Source organism: Sparus aurata, chromosome 1, assembly GCF_900880675.1.
Source record: "Sparus aurata chromosome 1, fSpaAur1.1, whole genome shotgun sequence".
Lineage (NCBI taxonomy): Eukaryota > Metazoa > Chordata > Actinopteri > Spariformes > Sparidae > Sparus > Sparus aurata.
Window position 1 is genome coordinate 18616405 of NC_044187.1, and position 17895 is coordinate 18634299.

Below are 17895 nucleotides of genomic sequence, written 5' to 3' on the forward strand. Positions count from 1 at the left end.
GTTCCTTTGGATTGACACTGTGCGGTGCACTAACCTTTCGGACTTTTATTTATTCAGACAGGCAGTAACACAGACAGGCAGGCAGTGTAAGTGAGACAGTCAATGCTCTGTTGGGATTTGATCCCAGGCCAGCGGCTCAGGGGGCTGAGACTTCACCACTCCACTGTCTCTTGGCAAGCAGGCATGGACTTGTTATTGCTACGACAAGTTCATGTGTTTACTATGGAATACAAATATTATTAATGGACACATCATATAAGCAGGTTATGCTTTACACAAAACCACTGGCTCGGTTTCTTGACTCTAATAAACCATCTTTTTTCACTTGTTAATTTTTGCCACGTCTGCTTCACTTAAATTTGACAAATTTCAAGTTAAATGAATGTGTCCACTCTTTCTCCATCGCTTTATTCTCTCTGTTGTGCTGCATTTTCTTCTCGTCATCAAATATTAACAATAGCCTAAAATTTCTGTGTAAAGGCGGACATGTAATAGCTCAACGCAAGCAGCGAACTGACCATCTGCTATTGGCTGATCTTTGGTGCCAGGTGATGTCACTGTCTGTTGTATTTTTCAGAGAATGACACCACCTGGCACCGAAGTCTGGCAAAGACAAGCTGGCCAGTTTAGTGTCCGTCTGTTCACCAGTAGATGTCAGGCTTCACACAGATTTGGGTTTGGAGTCTTGTTGTTACAGCTCGAATGTGTACTATCATCTCTGTCACAGTGCATGCCAGGTGAAAGGTTCCCTCTCACCCCAAGAGACCAGAAGAGAGAAAGCAGGAGAGACTTACGTCAGGGCCTGGGAGTAGTTGAAGTGAGGAGTGACTCCCAGGAACTTCTGGACTTCATCCATCACTGCCGCAGGGTCCGTTCTGAGCTGATGGCCGTCTATGATCATCAGCTGCACACAGATATATTCATACTGTAACACTTGGTACATTTAAAGAAGAAAGTATTGTTTACTGGAATTGAGAGGACAGGGTATGGAAATGTGTATGTGTGATATAATAGAAATAAACTTTATATAAGTTCACTTGATCTTAAACGCTTTATTTCACGTAACATACTCACAATTCTAACCTTCAATTTCTTTCAATTAGAACTTCCAAAGCTGAAAATATTTCAAGGGATTAAAAGTGTGAGTCAATAAAGACTGAATTCAGTAGTTCATCATGGCTATGCAATGTTTCTACAACTGTAAAATGACTTCTTGGAAAAAGTTTTAAAGACATACAGCAATTTCCCAGCATATGTTTTCTTCAAACTGTAAGAAAGAAGGATGAGTTGACTGAACTCTGTACAGTTCATTCATCTAACTGACTGTTTGAAGTCAAAAGTTAGAAGAACTCATGTTTATAATTTCTATTTCTGGTGGTCTGAAAAGAAGAACAAGTTGCATCGTTTTTGCCCCCACACCTACCAACTCATTTAAACTCATTTAGGTTGTTGGTAAAAGGAATACCAGGGGGCAATCTTGTTTAGTGCAACTCTGACAGCAGATCATATATCACCTCACTCCTTTTCTCTTCTGAAGCCTTATTGCTATTACTTCCTGCAGGCAACGTGAAAGTGTTGTTGTATGTCGTCTCCATCTAAACACAACATAAGGAATACTCAAACAATCCAACATATATGAAGTTACCAATCCTTCAATTGTGACCATGATCCCGATCAGCAAAGGCTAAAAAAAAATCATCTTTCGTCTCTTTCATCAAAAGATTGTGAACAATAAATCACATCTTCCAAACCAAATGCGGGGCTTTAATATCAGATACCGTATTGATAACTGTGGATTCTTTTGATATCACGGTGCAGCTGGGTACGTGTGCATGTACCTACCTGGTTGGTGGGGTAGTGAGTGAGCCACCTCTCTAGGTGTGTGAAGTAAAGGCCGGGGATGAGACAGCGGCTCTGCAGGGAGCGCAGCTCGGCCGGTGCTCCCGGTCTTGCACTGATGACATCATAGAAGGTGAACTGCAAAGCGGCGTGGTCCTCGTGAGCTCTTTGATGCTGGTGGAGGACAATGACATAGCATTTGAGCTGGCACGTCGTTGACATTCATGTCTCATTAATCAAACAGACTTAAGCAGGAGATTTCAGGATCTGGTGACATTTCCCGCGCTGAGACGTACAGATAAATCAGGCTCATTAACACCACGCTCGCAGGAAGAAATCAGACCCCTGAAAGAATTCAATTAGAATCAATTGAAGAGATGAAGCATGTCATGTGATGAAGCGGGCAGCTAAAAATAATACATGTGCAGTCACTGGCATCTAATATATTCTGTGTTTGTGTGTACCTGATACCAGCTGTAGGCCCTGTCAGAGGGGTTGATGAGCAGGGTGATGATCTTGGCCTTGGGCAAGAGGGCAGCAGCTCGCCGCGGGGACTCCTCGGAGGGGAAGTAGTTCGCACTCTTCTCAAACAGGAAGTCCGTGGTAACATTAGAGGGCACGGGGAAAAACTCCATGTACCTGAGGCAGCAGACACGCGGAAAATTGACAAGTGCACACGCTCATGATGCACGCCTCAGACCACAGCATCGCTCTCCAGCGTAGTGCGCTGCTGAGTCTTTGCACATCTTTCAAAGTCAGATACAAGTTTTAAAGTCACAGAGCGATGGCCTTAATCTGTGCTCAGACAATGGGCCTAAAGAAAAGTCGACGATATCATTTCAACAGTGTTTAATGAAAAATGTCCACAGTTAAGTCTTTTTTGAATGACTTCGGAGGCTGCGCCAGCTGTGTCTCTGTCAGCGAAGTAACCCATTTACGGGTCAATTTAGGCAGCCATATGTCTGTTGGCTTATGTTTACAGAGTTAAAAGATCATTTTGAAGACATTATTGAACTGCTTAATGTATCACCGACGTCTGCAAGACACATTACAGAGACGGGGTCGTTTGTAATCTTTCATTAGGTTCTGGCTAATAAAAGGACAAAGAAAGATTGAAAGACAAGTAAACGTGCGTGTTCCTGTGTGTCCTCACCAGTCGATTCCTTTGTGGTAGTTATAGGTGTTGAAGAACTGGACCTCCTCGTAAGTCTTTGGACTTGGGAAGTTACTGGAGATGGAGGGATGCATGAGTAGGAAGAGATAAAGTGCTGTCGTTCCTGGAAGAAAGGGCATAATTCATAACTGGCTCGTTAATTCGGCTCAGCAGAGAGTAGTGTGTGTGTGTGTGTGTGTGTGTGTGTGTGTGTGTGTGTGTGAGCTGTCATCCACTGATCCATATTGGATGATTTTTCCCCCCTCTCGCAAGATTTATATCTTGCTGAGAATACACTATATGTGTGTGTCTGCGGAGATCACAGGCCTCAGCATCAAATGATTCAAAACCATTTGACACCAATCAGCAGCGGGGCTCCGGTCGTAACCTCTGTCTCACCCTCAGCAGCTCTCCGTTCACCCCGTCCCCCTCGCACTTACTGACACACGTCCCTGTTTCCCACTTGTCTCAAACATCTCTGACGTGCATTGAAAGGTATAACATTTATTTTAATTGTTATTTATAGTGCAGCCAATGTTGCCATGGTGACCTCTACCTCCCGTTTAGAGAATTATCATCTGGTTAATTAGCAGCATTACGCGACCTTCTACTCTCAAACACCATACACCTGCAATTAGAATCACATGAATGCAGCGCTATGGATCCAAGCAGCAGATGTTCAATAATCTGCGTTTCCTTTTGTGTCTTCAATAGAAAAAAAAAGAAAAAAAGAAAGAGGGCGAGGATGGGAGCTCAGTACTGTATCTCTATGCATCTAAAGTAGATAGAATATGTGGGTGGAAGACAAGAGGTAAGAGCCTCCTGCTTTGTCTCCCTCTGACAGAGCCAAAGGAGCGAGGGGGATTAAATGAATGGGCTCTGATGTTGAGGGATCTAGACACCTGAGCACACAGCGGGAGTCTCTTTGTTGCACGTGCATGTCTGGGCTTACCTGTTTTCTGTGGTCCTATGACCATGAACTTGGGTAGCCTGTCGCAGGTTTTCTCCTTAGACCAGATGTCTTTGTGCCGTTTGTCATCGCATGGATTCTGCAGAGGCACAAACCGAGGGATCAGATTACATTTAAGTGATTATATACATTTAATGTTCACAAAAAAAAAACAAACACGCCCATACAGTACATTCAGTGCATGGAGGATTCACTACACAGAATGAATGAGGTTATTGTGCCATGCATCAAAACTATTCCCAGCCTAGTCACTACAGATTCATATATGTCTGGACACAAGGGCCTCATACATTTAAAAATAAATGAAAACCACCTCAAACACACTAAAACATGTTTGAATAAGCTAGATCCAGAAACAGAATTGCACTCACACATAGATACCAGCCACCTAGAAACTCCTGAGAAATTTACAGTTTTGGTAATATACAGTAGTCCTCTATTCATGAAGTGTAGGGCACATGGGCAGTGTGCTGTTCAATTCTTGTAACTCAAAAATCAAGAAAGTTTTACTCTAATATAAAGTGCGTCTATAATGCATCAAGAGCACTGTCTCTCTGTTGGTTATAGAACTGTCAAAAAGATGCACATTGCACCTTTAAAGAAAGAGAGAAAAACTTTTGTGTAATACTGCTGACCAACCAACCAACCCACCAACCTGCTTGGTGGAGGAAAATACCCAGTAAAATAGTCCACCTTGCCTTCTTTTCAAGGCTTATGAGACATAGCTTCAAACAGAAATGCACAGTAGAAATGTAAAAAAGACAAGCCCGTACGTGTGGATTATATACCCACGCACACATACCTGCCAGAGTGGGTTCCTTTGTTCGGGAAAAAGCTGGAAGTACTTGTGTGCGAGCTGCATGGGCGGGAGCGTGTGGAGTTTCAGGTTCGTCCACGAGCGAAGGAAGGAGGCCAGGTGGACGAACGTGTAAAGACCCAGCCGATCGTTGCCGTAGTTAGACAGGTGGGTCATGAATATACTGATCTGAGGTGGAGAGACAGAGATAGAGTAGAGGAGAGAAGGAAATGTATACTTATTGTATAAAATTGTGATAAAGGCAGAAATCTCATTTCCCATGTTTGTGAAAAACTGAGGCAGCACGGTAAAATCTAATTACCGATGTTGGGACTGCCGTGAAAAGCAAACAGATTATTTCTCAGCATGTGATGGTTTTTAAGTCAGTTACAGAGCAGCTGTCCGCCGGGTATCAATATTTACCATCACTTTGCAAAGTGACACACTCACTTTTGTCAGGTAAGACGCGACATTTACTCTCAGCACAATGCAGTCTCAAGTATAAAGAGGAAAACAGATAAACTGAAAGCGATGTATTCACCGCTCCTGATAGAAAAAGCCGAGGAGGCAGCACAATACTCCTCAGAGCCGCTGGGTGATGGGAGAGATGCGGCTGCACACACACGGGAAAAGTGTTTTCAGAGTGTGTCGGGTGTGTGTTCCCGACGGTTAATGTGGATGAGGGAGAAGGAGAGGCTCGAAGGGAGCGGAGGAGCGATAGTGTGTTGGTCCAGGCTATCTGTCCACGCCTCAGTGCTTTTATAGGCTGATCAAAGAGACAAGCTAAGATAGCTGCTACAGACAAATGCACGCACACGCGCGCGCGCGCGCGCACACACACACACACACACACACGCACGCGCATGCTTCTTTTGTGATTGGAGGGGAGCTTGGGAACGTGAAGTGTCTGGATGAAACGGTAACATCAGCCATTAAGATATGAATTATTTGTTGGATGTGAGCATGTGTCTGCCTGCGTGTGCCAGTATATTTGGGAGTACGTCCACAGTGTGGATGTGAACACACACAGACACAGACAGACACCCACGAGCATACGCAGTGATTTCCAGGTGACAGAGGACTGTCGCTGCTCCTCTTTAACGCTGAAGGTTGCCGTAGATACAAAGCGACACAGTGTCGGGGTTTGCTGGATCAGCGTCCGGCCGACCTGGAAAGCTGTTCAGAATACTGATCGGCCCCGAATACTGATGGGAGGAGTGTGTGTGTGTGAGAGAGAGAGAGAGAAAGAGAGAGAGCGATGCTGTGGGAGGGAGACATGTGTGTGGCAAAGTGTGTCACAAAGAATGCAACAGAGAGAGAAGAGAGAGCAGCAAGGGTATGCATGTCAGTCATATTTCATGTGTGCAATTGTCGATGCGTTTGTGCATCTACCTCCGCCTTCTTATCTTGCGCTCACTCTTAGCGAACCAGCGGTGCACCATCTAGCCTCGCCTCTGTATCAATCGAGTGGATGTTAGGGCAACAATGTGGAACCCCTGTCAAAGCCGAGCACTCAAGCAGGAGCAAGAAACACGAGAAAATGTTTGCTCACTCCTCCTCGCCAATGACTCGCAATGTCGAGAACCCCTTAAAACCTTCCTCTTAGACGCATGAATGGAGCGCTTGAAGCGCCGCTCTTAGAAATGTGTAAAAATTAAATTCGACAGCGTCACACCGGAAACATCTATTCGCATTTGGGATAGAGAGGAGAGTATTTCCCCATGGCACGCTGCAGCAGTTGAAGGACGGGAAGAAAAGTGCAGGATAGGATTATTCTAAGATGAAAAAGGTTTTGGACTGACGTACGGCGAACGCAGACAGATCTAACCTGAATAAATAAGTTGCTACGAACCGTTTCCCCCACTTCTCCCTTTTTTGTGTGTGTTGTTTCGCTTTTTTTCTTGAAAGCAGGCAAGGTGATCAAAAAGTGATTTATGTTTCCTTCAAACCCCTCAATATGCTATGATGTCTGACTCAGGCTGTGAGGGGACACAGTGTACTGTGTGTGTGTGTGCAGGGTGAGGGAAGGAGTGGTGGTGGGGGGGGGGGGGGAATCTGCGTGTTATTGAACATGGAAACATTCATTATAGAGTTTAAGCACTGGCTGCCAAATTAAACAAAGGAGGGGAGAGAAGATGATTTGTGTTTGTAATTGGGGAACTGCGGACAAAAGAGAAAGAAAAAAAAAAGTACAGAGGAGACAGTGAGAGTAACCTTGGCAGGTGAGTGTGAATTAAAAAAAACAAAAAAGAAAAGCCACTTGAGAGAGAGTTAATCTCCCGACACGGTGCAACCTTTTTTCGGTGGCTAAGAATTCAATTAACTGAACCATATAAACCTTTTTTCTCTCTGCATCCAGTGCCACGTCTCATTTCCTGAATATTGGATTGCTTTGAGTCCCATATGTGCCTTTAATAAAGAATACTGCGCTAATAATTTAACACCAGAATTGGCGTCAAATCGTACTTCCCGGCTGGGAGAGGAGTGTAAAAAATGAGAGAAATAAACCCCCGACCTGGCAGCCTCCCTCTTTTAATCTGTGTCCCTTGTCTTTTTCTTCTCGGTGCTCCTATGCAGCTTCATTTCCTCCCTCTTCTCCTCTTTAATGTCTCACTCTCTCTCGCTCTGTCGTTGGCTCCAAAAAGTCACTTCTTTATGTTGCCCCCCCCCCCCCACTTCTCTCTCCGATCTCACGCTGACCTAGATGCTCTGATGAAGCATGTCAGTCCAACATGGAGCGATGTTCTTTAAAATCCATGCACACATGAACACACACAGGCACACAAACACTCACAAATGCCATGTCTTGGAGGATTATGGGAACCAGCGGGCGTGTATTTGAGTTTGTGACATTTTCCAATCCCCCCCTAACATGATTGACATTTTTGAAGCAATTACTTGTTCGACTGGCCTTTGGTTGAGGATAGATTTTTGTTTTTGAACCTATCCATCCATCCATCTATCTATCTATCTATCTATCTATCTATCTATCTATCTATCTATCTATCCATCTATCCATCCATCTATCTATCTATCTATCTATCTATCTATCTATCTATCTATCTATCTATCTATCTATCTATCTATCTATCCATCCATCCATCCATCCATCCATCCATCCATCCATCCATCCGGCAAAAATATCAAACATTTGCTGGTTCCAATTACTTAGACTGACAATGGTCAACGTTTTTGCTTTTACTTATCATTCCGAAGTAATTACCTATTGAACGGTGTAATGGCTGTGACAAAATGACATCATCTGCATATAGATTGGTTCCCTCTAAACCTTGCTTTCTATCTGCTATTCCGCCTGCCACCGGATTTTTCCCGCAAAAAAGCGAAGGACAAATTGTGGCACAAGGGCAGCGAGTGTGCGAAACAAGTTCAAATTCTAATATATATTTTTTTCTTTCGGCAGTCGCCGGGTTGTTAGTGGCAGCTATGTTGCTAACCCTGTCTTTTAAAACAGCGGTACCAACCTTAATGACAGTGGGAGACACTGGGAGGGTATCTGAGAAGTTGCCTGTTTCCGCTTTAATTTGCAAGTTATGATGTCTATTTATTGTGTTGTAGGGATAGCAAGCTAACCATTTAGCACCTGTGCTAACACTAATACTCCCCGGGTGGTCCAAGATCACAGTTTCGGACCATTAGATGAATGGCTAACCGAGCTAACTAGCTACAATTCGCCGTTACCCTGGTGATATGCTGCTTTTTAAAATTTTTTTTTACAGAGCATAATGTCGAAAAAAATCTTCGCTGTAATTCACAGTCATCAATATCCAAGTTAAGTTTATTGTTTTGGTGCACTGATGTCATTTTAGACAAAAATGTGTTGTTTTTTTACTATAAAATATTCTGTTTCCATTACATACGTATCTTTGTCACAAGTGTTCCACATTTTAAGGAGGATTCCAAAAACATGTGTGTTAATGTACATATCCAATCCATCCATCCATCCCTTCTTTGTCACTCTCTGCTGCCTTCTCTCTCCTTCAGTGTTTAGCTGGAGCAGCCTGTTTCCCATTACAGACCACTTAGTTCCACATACATTTCTCCCTGATTGAATTGTTATTGCTACTAAAAAGAAGCCCCCCCCAACTCCCACCTCCTCACAGTTTGCACACACTTGCTCTCTCTCCCCTTCACCATCATCACCCTTTCTCCCCTTCTTGCTCTTCCTCTCTTTTTCCTACCCTCTCGTCAAGTCCATCTCGCTGTCTCTGTCTCATCAGTGGATAATTGAAAGCTGAACGTCAATACGGCAAATGATTTCGATTCAATTTATTCTGCCTGCTCCAGTCAACATCTTCTTTCCATTCTGCCATCTTTCACTGCTTTGCTCTCACTTTGTAATTTCTCCTCCTGTTTGGTTTGAAGCTTATTGTGTGTGTGTGTGTTTGTGTGGGATTGTGTGAGAGAGAGAGAGTGTGTGTGTGTCTGAAAGCCTGTATGTGTTGATGAGCTGCCAAAGCCTTCAGTAGCAATCAGCAGGACCCCCGAGAAAGGGAAGGAAGGGAGTGGAAATGAGGCAAAAAGAAGCGTTGAAAGATTCACACATGTGAGCAAAGTTAACATGAACGGGTTGAAAATTTGGAAAAAAGGGAAGACGGAGAGAGGGCCACCAGAGCCTTTGACGGGGAGAGGAAAGGTGAGGGCTGGGAGGGTGAGTAGAACAGTGGGCTGGGAGAGAGGCAGATTGTGCTGATATTTGGTGTTTGGCTAATAAGCTTAGTGGCAGAGCTAAGCGCTAAATGTCAGGCGTGATATATGTCTACAGCTCTGCTTATGTCAGCGCGACACATATTTATGCAAACATACACGTGCACACATACGCCGATTCTTGGATGCTGCCACCCAAACACATGCACTTGGGGAGTGTGTTTGTGTGCTTGCTTGTGTGTGCGCGCCTGTATGTGCATCGCTTCCTCCCAGTATGTGTCTGGATTCTCAAGTGACACAAGATGCCGTGACCTGAAAATTAAATCTCAATCTGTCTGCCACCTTCTCACCCCACTCTTCTCCTCCCGCTCCCCTTTTAACCCCCCCCCCTTCTTTCTCTCACCATCTCCCCGGCCATTTATTGGGGAATGACTTCTGCCCTATTGGCTGTTTGCAGAGTGTAGGTCGTCCAATCGATTGCCGAGCTTATGCGAGACGGGAAGCTCGATGATGCTGATGCAGCCCGCAATGATACAAAGGTGTCCGAGCGTGCACACACATACGGCGGGTGCACACGCACACACGTCCAATATGTTGGGTGTTGTCAGCGCTGAACCACCACCACAGGCCAAATGTGATTTAAAGTCATTGAATGGGAAGTGACAATGTTACCAATGTGCAGATCATCAAACAATAGGAAACCCCCCTGCGGGACTAAAGCAGTGAGCTACAGAACACTATTGATTACAAAGTGCACACACACTAATAAAAGCTTTTCTGTCTGCGAATGGAAAACATAGCAGGGAGAAGTGAGAATGAAATCATCAGCCCAGTGTGTGTGTGTGTGTGTGTGTGTGTGTGTGTGTGTGTGAGCATGTGTGAGCATGCACGTACGTCGTGGCAGATAAGTCTCATTTAGCGCTTAAAAACGCTTTTATGTTTAATGGGTCTCTTCATTAAGAGATACAACAAGAGGAGAGTTTCATCTCTTATTACACTGATGAAGAAAGAGAGGCAGCGAGAGAAACGAAGGACAAAAGATTGCGGAAAAAATGTAATTAGCCTCCGCGTGTTCCTGGCTTTCAAGAAGAAATTCAAACCCTTATGAAATGTATATGAGTGTGTGTGTGTGTGTGCATGTGTGAAAGAGATAGAGAGGGACAGGGGGTGTGCAGAGGCGTCCCTCTTGGTTTGTGAGCTCATGCTGAGATGACATCACTGGCGGTAAGAGCAAAAATGCTGTCAGGTCCTTTGTGCTTTGAGTAGCTATCAACACACGCAGCTACACAAACGTTGCACACACACACTCGCACAAACACACACACACACACACACACACACACACACACAAAAATACATAGGTACAAATAAAGCTATGGAAATTATTCTGGCACTTATCGCCACCCAGGGAACACACAGCCAGTCAAAACTAAAATATAATAATGACGTGATGAGCAGAAATTGGATGACATGTTTTAATGGAGAGGACGATATAGAACGAGGGGTAAATTATGATGAAAACCTCATGGGATTTTCTTCGAACTGCTCCTTCCCAAATCCGGCATACAGTTCCAAAACAGAGTCATTTTAATGATGGAAAGTGTTTTTTCTTTAATGTAATTATGATCGCCGGAAGAGTTAAGCCTAGAGACGATCATGCATTGTGTTGAGTGTGTGTACGTGTATCAGTCTCTGCAAATCCCCTATACTACTAGATGCGTGACTATTTTCTATGCACATGACTGTATGCTCAAGGACCTCGTGGTTAAGTATGGTAAACCTACTTTATTGACTGCTCTGTTTTATACTGGCTTCTGACTGCTTACTCCTCTCAACTGGCTGATAGTTACAAGTGATCGACGACTGCTTCAGTTTGAGTCTTGTTTCGGTTGGGGACGCTCAATATATTTAAAGGTGCTGATAGGATTACTACCAAGAGCTTATTTGTGTTATTGATAAGATCCAAAGCAGGAAAAAAGTCAGGGCTTGCACCCTAAAGAGGGCTGTTTGTGCCACTGCGCATGAGCTTTGACTCAGTCATAGAAAAAGAGACAAACCATTGCGTAGGGCAGGTTAGTAGCCAATAGGCTTATGAAGATGCCTGCCCTGCTACATAACAACAGTCATATTCAAGATGAGTATTGATTAAGGGGAGTCTGACAATATGGAAGGTAAGAGTCCTTTGAGTGTATTGCATAATATAAGATTGAAAAGGTCCTTGAAAGCACCAGTCAATGAATGAGGTATATAGGTGTACAGATGTATACATTCACATGCATAAATACCAAAGAGCACCTTCATCCCATTTTGCTTGAATTTCCAAGCACTCCAGACGTCTTCTGAAAATATTGACACAATTACATATGAACCTGTCATAATAGCTTAGATTTACAGCTTGTCAGCAGTATTCATAATACAATCTGTATTGCAAAGGCATTTCCGACAATCTGTTGGGCTATTAACAAGGCTTAGTGCAACTGTCGGACTCCATATTTGGCCTCAAAAAGTGACAGATGACAAAAATGTGGTCTTATCTAATTATTAATTCCATACCCGTTGTGTTAGGATTAACTAAAGTCAGGCAGGATATGAGATTAATAATATCCTGTTTTTCGTTATCTTGATGTTAAGCCAACATATTATAGAAATGGGTTTACCTGCATTTAATTTCGGTTTTAACTGTAATTTGTAGCCCAGACAAGAAAAATGTTTCACATCACTGTTATATAATACTTATTCACTATTACCCAACTACCATCATTAAGAGCAATACCAAGCTTTGCATTATAAAGGCTGCATTAAAAGGTGTTCAGTACATGCAGCCTTTGGGTAGCTCTATACTGGATGGTTTGACGCCTTGAGTTTACAGAGCAGGTGTGTTAAAGCTGCTCAGTCCAGCCTCCATGTAGAAAGCTCTTCTCAGGGTCCTTGCAGGTGACTTTAGGAGCCAGAAGGCACTTTGTGAACACCCCCTGATGATCAACACAGGAGAAGGTTTAAAAGGGGAGGAGATTTACTGTAATTTTATAAGAGCTGTGACTTAATTCCATTCAAACTGGCTGTTTTAGTCTTTTTTACAGACTGCATGCTCCCATGCCTGTAAAGACTCTTTCATCTTTTATTATACCTCCTTCTAAATCTCCAGTAAAAGAAAATATTCTCATGTTACAGTGCCCGATCGGAATTGAAAAACCCAGGCTTTCGTTTTTACAAGGCACTTTAGGAAATCTGTAGTTCTGTTATTTTCAACCTTCTCCACGACACGTATGTTTGCACATGCTTTGCTTTTGGTTTTGCTGAGGGCCGTAAAAGTATTCGCCCTTATCATGATTTATCCACTGAAGCATGTTAAAAATTGATGGGACAAGGACTTTTATAGGCACAGGTGACCATCCGTCTGCTACGTTTTCCTCTTTTCATGCCTTACTGTAACAAAACATTACAGGCAATTCAGCTCCGCAAATCACTCCACCTCACTTGGACAGAAAAATGGTAAATTACACTCACTCCAGTACCTTGTCTATTATTAGAAAAACCATTGTCACTGTTAGGGGAAATGTAAAACACTTAATGTGATGTGTAACAAAATAGAAAACGGCTACCTGAGATGTTAGGAGCAGCAAAATGATGCAATTATTATTAACATTTCTTTTTGAGCCGCATATAAACTGGCTTTGCTGTGTTAACTGTCATCTGAGAGTGGAACAACACGCTCTTACAACATTTCTATGCAAATGTCATGTGTTATTATCATTTAGAAACAGTGAAAACATTGTACTCAAAGGAAGAAACAGGGATGCACTGATGTGTGGAGACAAAGAAGACAGACAGAACAAAAGAACAAAACATCTAAATAAATAAAACAGTTAAGAGTGGAAGATAGCAGACACGAAGGAGCAAAGGGAGAAATGAAAGAAATGAAGAAATAAAGACAAACAAAAAGAACTGAATAAAAGAAGAATTGCAAAAAAAGCAGCGAGACAGGGACAAAGTGGTGCAGAGAGAGAACAAAGGGCTAGATTGGTTTGTTGTGCAAAGCTGCACTTGACTCTATGATGTTCGCTGAGTTCTGACAGCTCCCCTAGTTCAGCACTCCCCTACCTGACACTTCAATACAGCCTACTGCTGGTCTACGAGCAGCGCCGTGTGCCTCGGAGCATGTGCACGTGTGCCGTCGGAGTCAGACGGAGATTGTTCGGGGATAATTCCTGGGAATTTCGACGCCTACCATCCGACTGTGTGCCTGCACGCACATGTGAGCACGTGCGCGTGGATGAGCATCTTAACTGCTGGCAGAACCTAATTCTGTTCCTTAATTCAAAGGAGAATCGAGTTGAGTTGACACACACAGCAGGGTGTGAGCGAGAGGGGGAGGACGGTGGTGTGTTCAATTGCGTGCGTGCACGTGTGTGTGTGTGTGTATGTGACAGCAACCCCCCTGTGGTGAGACCTAATTTAAAGTGGGGAGATGAACACAGCTCCACTGTGAGAAGCAGCCCCTGACAGGAAAAGAGACAGACGCGCATACAAGTACACACACGCACACACGCGCACACACACACACTTGCACAAAGCAAAAAACTAAAAGGAATGAACCAGACACAGAGGAAGTTACCTCTATAGAGAAAGCGGGAAACCCAGTTTGCACCTCTTAAAGGTGCAAAAATCAAAATAGAAAGTAACAGTCCTTCCTATCTCTCACTTTCTATATCTGTTTGTGTGTGTTTGAGTGTGTGTGTCATTGTTTGTGCATGGTGTCTCTGACTCACTGGATTGAGTAGCACAGTGAGAAACAGCTCTCCCCCACGGATGCTTTTGTCCAGTTCTTTAGGTCCACCGGGGTACTCCTTATAGTAGATGGTGTGAGTAAACAAGCCACACGTCTGACGAGGCAGCACCTACACGCAAGCACATACACACACAAAAAAAGAGCATTGGTTAATATCTTTCGTATCTTCAGCTCACACAGGAATAAACAAATGGTTTAGGACAGTCGGCAAGCAAAGTATGATCCGCAGGTATTAAGATGATTTTCTCAGACATTAAAGCATTTAGCGTACAAATGATAATCTGTTGTTTTAAATGACTTATTAAAGACGTCTCCTCTGACTAAGCAATGCACACCTATAATACTGTAGCTCTTATAATGGATGGTGTAAACCACAAAGCATCAAAATTGATGCAGAGTTATTTCCTTTTTTATTTAGAGCACTCCTCTTCCTTATGAAAACCTACATTACCCACAAAGCAACTCAAACACCAATAGTTTCTTTGAAGATTTAGGCCGGTTATGCTAGTAACAGCCAATGTAAACTCAAGCTGCTGAACTCAAGCAGTGAAGAGGAGTTCACTAAAGAGGCCCGGTAAGCACACTTCTTTGTAACTCCATACCTCCACTTTGTTTTTGTTCTCACACTTGCAGTTTCCAAGTGACATCACTTGAAGACTACCGTCACCAGACTTTGTGCATCTCCCTCTGGAGCCACAAAAGGCTTTACGAGACTTTGTCACACATGCAGTAGTACTCCAAAAGACCTGTAAACACACTTTGATGTGTAAAATCTTTGGAGTTCTCCTTTAGGCGGCATATGAACCCACTGTGATACAACGCTTTGAGATTAAAACAGCCAGTTCTGTGCAAAGTCTTTTAAACTTGTGATTACTCACCTATTTCAAGGCCGACGTACAGGCAAACCAGGTACAAATCATCCGACTAGCAGCATAAAAGATGACAGATGTGAGGATGAACTGTACGGCTACGGAGTCATGCTTGTCTACAGAGAAGCAGACAGCCGAGCGGGTCAGGCATATTCCTCTGTTGTGTCACCCAGCATATGGTAATGTCACCTATCACAGGTGCCAGTTCTGATGTTTCAAGTCACATCCTTGTAAAGGCTAACAAAGCTTTTTCACAGCAGGTATTCTTACTGTTATTATTATCATCACGAGATAAAAAGGTTACATACACAATGATCTGCTTCATGTGGGTGCTCAAACTCTAGGACACTAGTATTCTGCATGCTGGCTCATTTGCTCCCCTTACTGGGATACTTGGAGCCGTCATTAAATGTTATTAGATCCACCTTGCCTTTTCTGTGACGACTTGTCAACATGTCTGCTGTAAAAAGCTCTTCAAGAGTCAAATTATCGGTGTGAGAGAACACACCGTCCATCCAAGATGAGCGCACCACAGCAGTAGAGACCTGTTTTTTTAATGGAGATGCACTTGCACAGGTGAAGTTAAACAGACAGACAGTTATTTTTCCTTTTTTCTTGTAGTGTAACAAATCCATCTAAATTGTTTTGGTGTGAGTTGCCGAGTTTTGGCCATGCAAGATGTCTGCCTTCTCTCAAATTTGACGGAATTAGATGGCACGCGGCTTTTGGTGCTCACAAAAGCACCAAAGCGCCAAACACACTAATGTCTCTGTCTAGAAATCACAACACAGTTACTCAAGATAATCCATAAACTTTGTTGGGAGCAGTTTCATGTCACAGAAGGAAGCATCTACGAGAGGCTAGCTAACTAGGATAGCTGCTGTGACATTACATCTCAGCCAAGGAGGAAGCCATTTTTGTCCACATCCGGCTCTGTCACATGGTTGGTTGGCAGGGTTGAGGGTAAGGTGCTACACAAAGCAACGCGTTACAGAAACATATTACTTTAAACGGAGTAATATAACACATTTCTAAAAGGATTCGCGGTAATATCATCACAGTTACTGAGTCCGACCATGGGTTACCAGCCCAAATTATGACTTACCCAAAGTTGCTGGCAGCCCGTTCAAGCTTGTTCACAGAGGCAGCAAAACAATATCACCATGAATTCCACGAACGCCTGTTTGTCCCACTGCAGATGTTTTGCAGATGAAACTGCCCAACCAAAACAAGGTCTGTGGATTATCTTGAGTAACCAGGTCATGATTTCTAGAAAGAGCCATTGCTGTTGAATTTTTCAAGCGTCTCTTGTTTCGCTTGCAGCACCACAAGCAGAGCACCTTCTAATTCCAGTATATTCAAGAGAAGGCAGAGATCTCTATGGCTGATATGCAACTCAACCCAAAATCAATCTAGATGGACACACAGCACTACATGTGAGAGGAAAAATATGTATTTGTGATTTTGGGGGTAAACATTTCTGCGTCACTGTTCCAATTTTTTCACCTGTTTAGTATTTTGGTGACTCACTGTTTACCAAGGCAGGAGGAGATGATAATGGATTACTTTTAATCCAGCCTCAAGCAGGTGCGCCGCGCTCGCTTGGCCACGTTAATACCAAAAGCAACACCGCCACGCCCCGTGTGGGCTGCATGCTCTGTGCCCTGATTGATAAAAGCTGGGTCGCCGATGTCACTTCCACAAATTCTCTCCACCGCTGCGGAGAAATGTAACAATTTTATGTTTCGATAAGGTTTTAAAAAGTGAGAGCAACAACTGATTTAACAGCAGTGACATCATTTTTTTTTGGGCTTTAACGTCTGAATGATAAGGGAGTCTTTTACAGCTTGCCTCAACTGTAGAGCAAGTATTTGGCAAAAAGACGATTTCTTTTTTGAAGCCGTAAAAAATTAAAAATAATATTCACGAGAAGATATACACACAAGCAACAGACGGCCGGTTTCTGGTGTTTAACAGCTGATGAATTAATGGCTTTTTTATGAGGTCATTAAATGAATTAAATGACGAGAAGAAAAGAAGAACGGCAGAGAGGAGAAGAAGAAGGTCTTTATTGTGAACTCCTTGCGGAGCACTTCTCCGTGTGAAATAGAGAGTTAAGACTGGAAGCGCAGATATTGGTTTATCTATAAAACACTGCAGACTCGTTCACACTCACACACACACACACACACGAGAGAGAAAGAGAGAGAAAGAGAGAAAGAGAGAGGGAGAGAAGGCCACCAGAGCCACAGACACTCAGCACTATTTCACCAAACCAATTATCCACAGAGCTATAGCTCAAACTGATATAGTACATTTTAAAAAGAAATACACACACTCACACACACACACACACGCCACTAGCACACAAACACCCACACAAGTATGCATGTTTGTGCGTACACAGACGGACACACATACACGGGCACAATCCCATATCTCAGTCTGATTTGTTCTGATACTGTGGGTCCAGTGGGTGGCTCTCAATCTGCTGACAGAGACACCCAAACACCAATTTTACAGCCTTAAGACAACTTCCTGTCCTCCTCGGAGCAAACAAAGATGGAGCGAGAGGCATGGGGGAAGGAGATTAATAGACAGAAATTGCGAGAAAAATTGGAAGCGAAAAAAATGTGAGAGGTAAAGAAAACGGGGGAGGCTGTGAGCGATGTCCCCGAGTAACTTTACGTGAGGTCAGGAGACGAGATGAATTATCGGAATCTGAAAGCTCACCGGCTGGTTTATAGTGAAATGATTTAAAGTTGCACATGCAGGAGACACACATATACACACGCAAACACAGAAGCCGCCTCA

The 17895-nt window shown here is 43.4% G+C and overlaps 1 protein-coding gene across 4 annotated transcripts in view; it reads right to left on the reverse strand.

The window, feature by feature from the left end:
• The window catches only part of ndst3 (N-deacetylase/N-sulfotransferase (heparan glucosaminyl) 3), a 46117-nt gene that overhangs the window by 6198 nt on the left and 22024 nt on the right, over positions 1-17895 (reverse strand). For all 4 annotated transcript variants that reach the window (XM_030428987.1, XM_030428998.1, XM_030429004.1 and 1 more), the window contains 7 exons: positions 14193-14321; positions 4765-4947; positions 3945-4041; positions 2993-3116; positions 2304-2478; positions 1843-2013; positions 795-904 (listed from right to left, as the gene is read on the reverse strand). In XM_030428987.1, coding sequence (XP_030284847.1) covers positions 795-904; positions 1843-2013; positions 2304-2478; positions 2993-3116; positions 3945-4041; positions 4765-4947; positions 14193-14321 — 989 coding nt within the window. The remainder of the gene's footprint in view (positions 1-794; positions 905-1842; positions 2014-2303; positions 2479-2992; positions 3117-3944; positions 4042-4764; positions 4948-14192; positions 14322-17895) is intronic.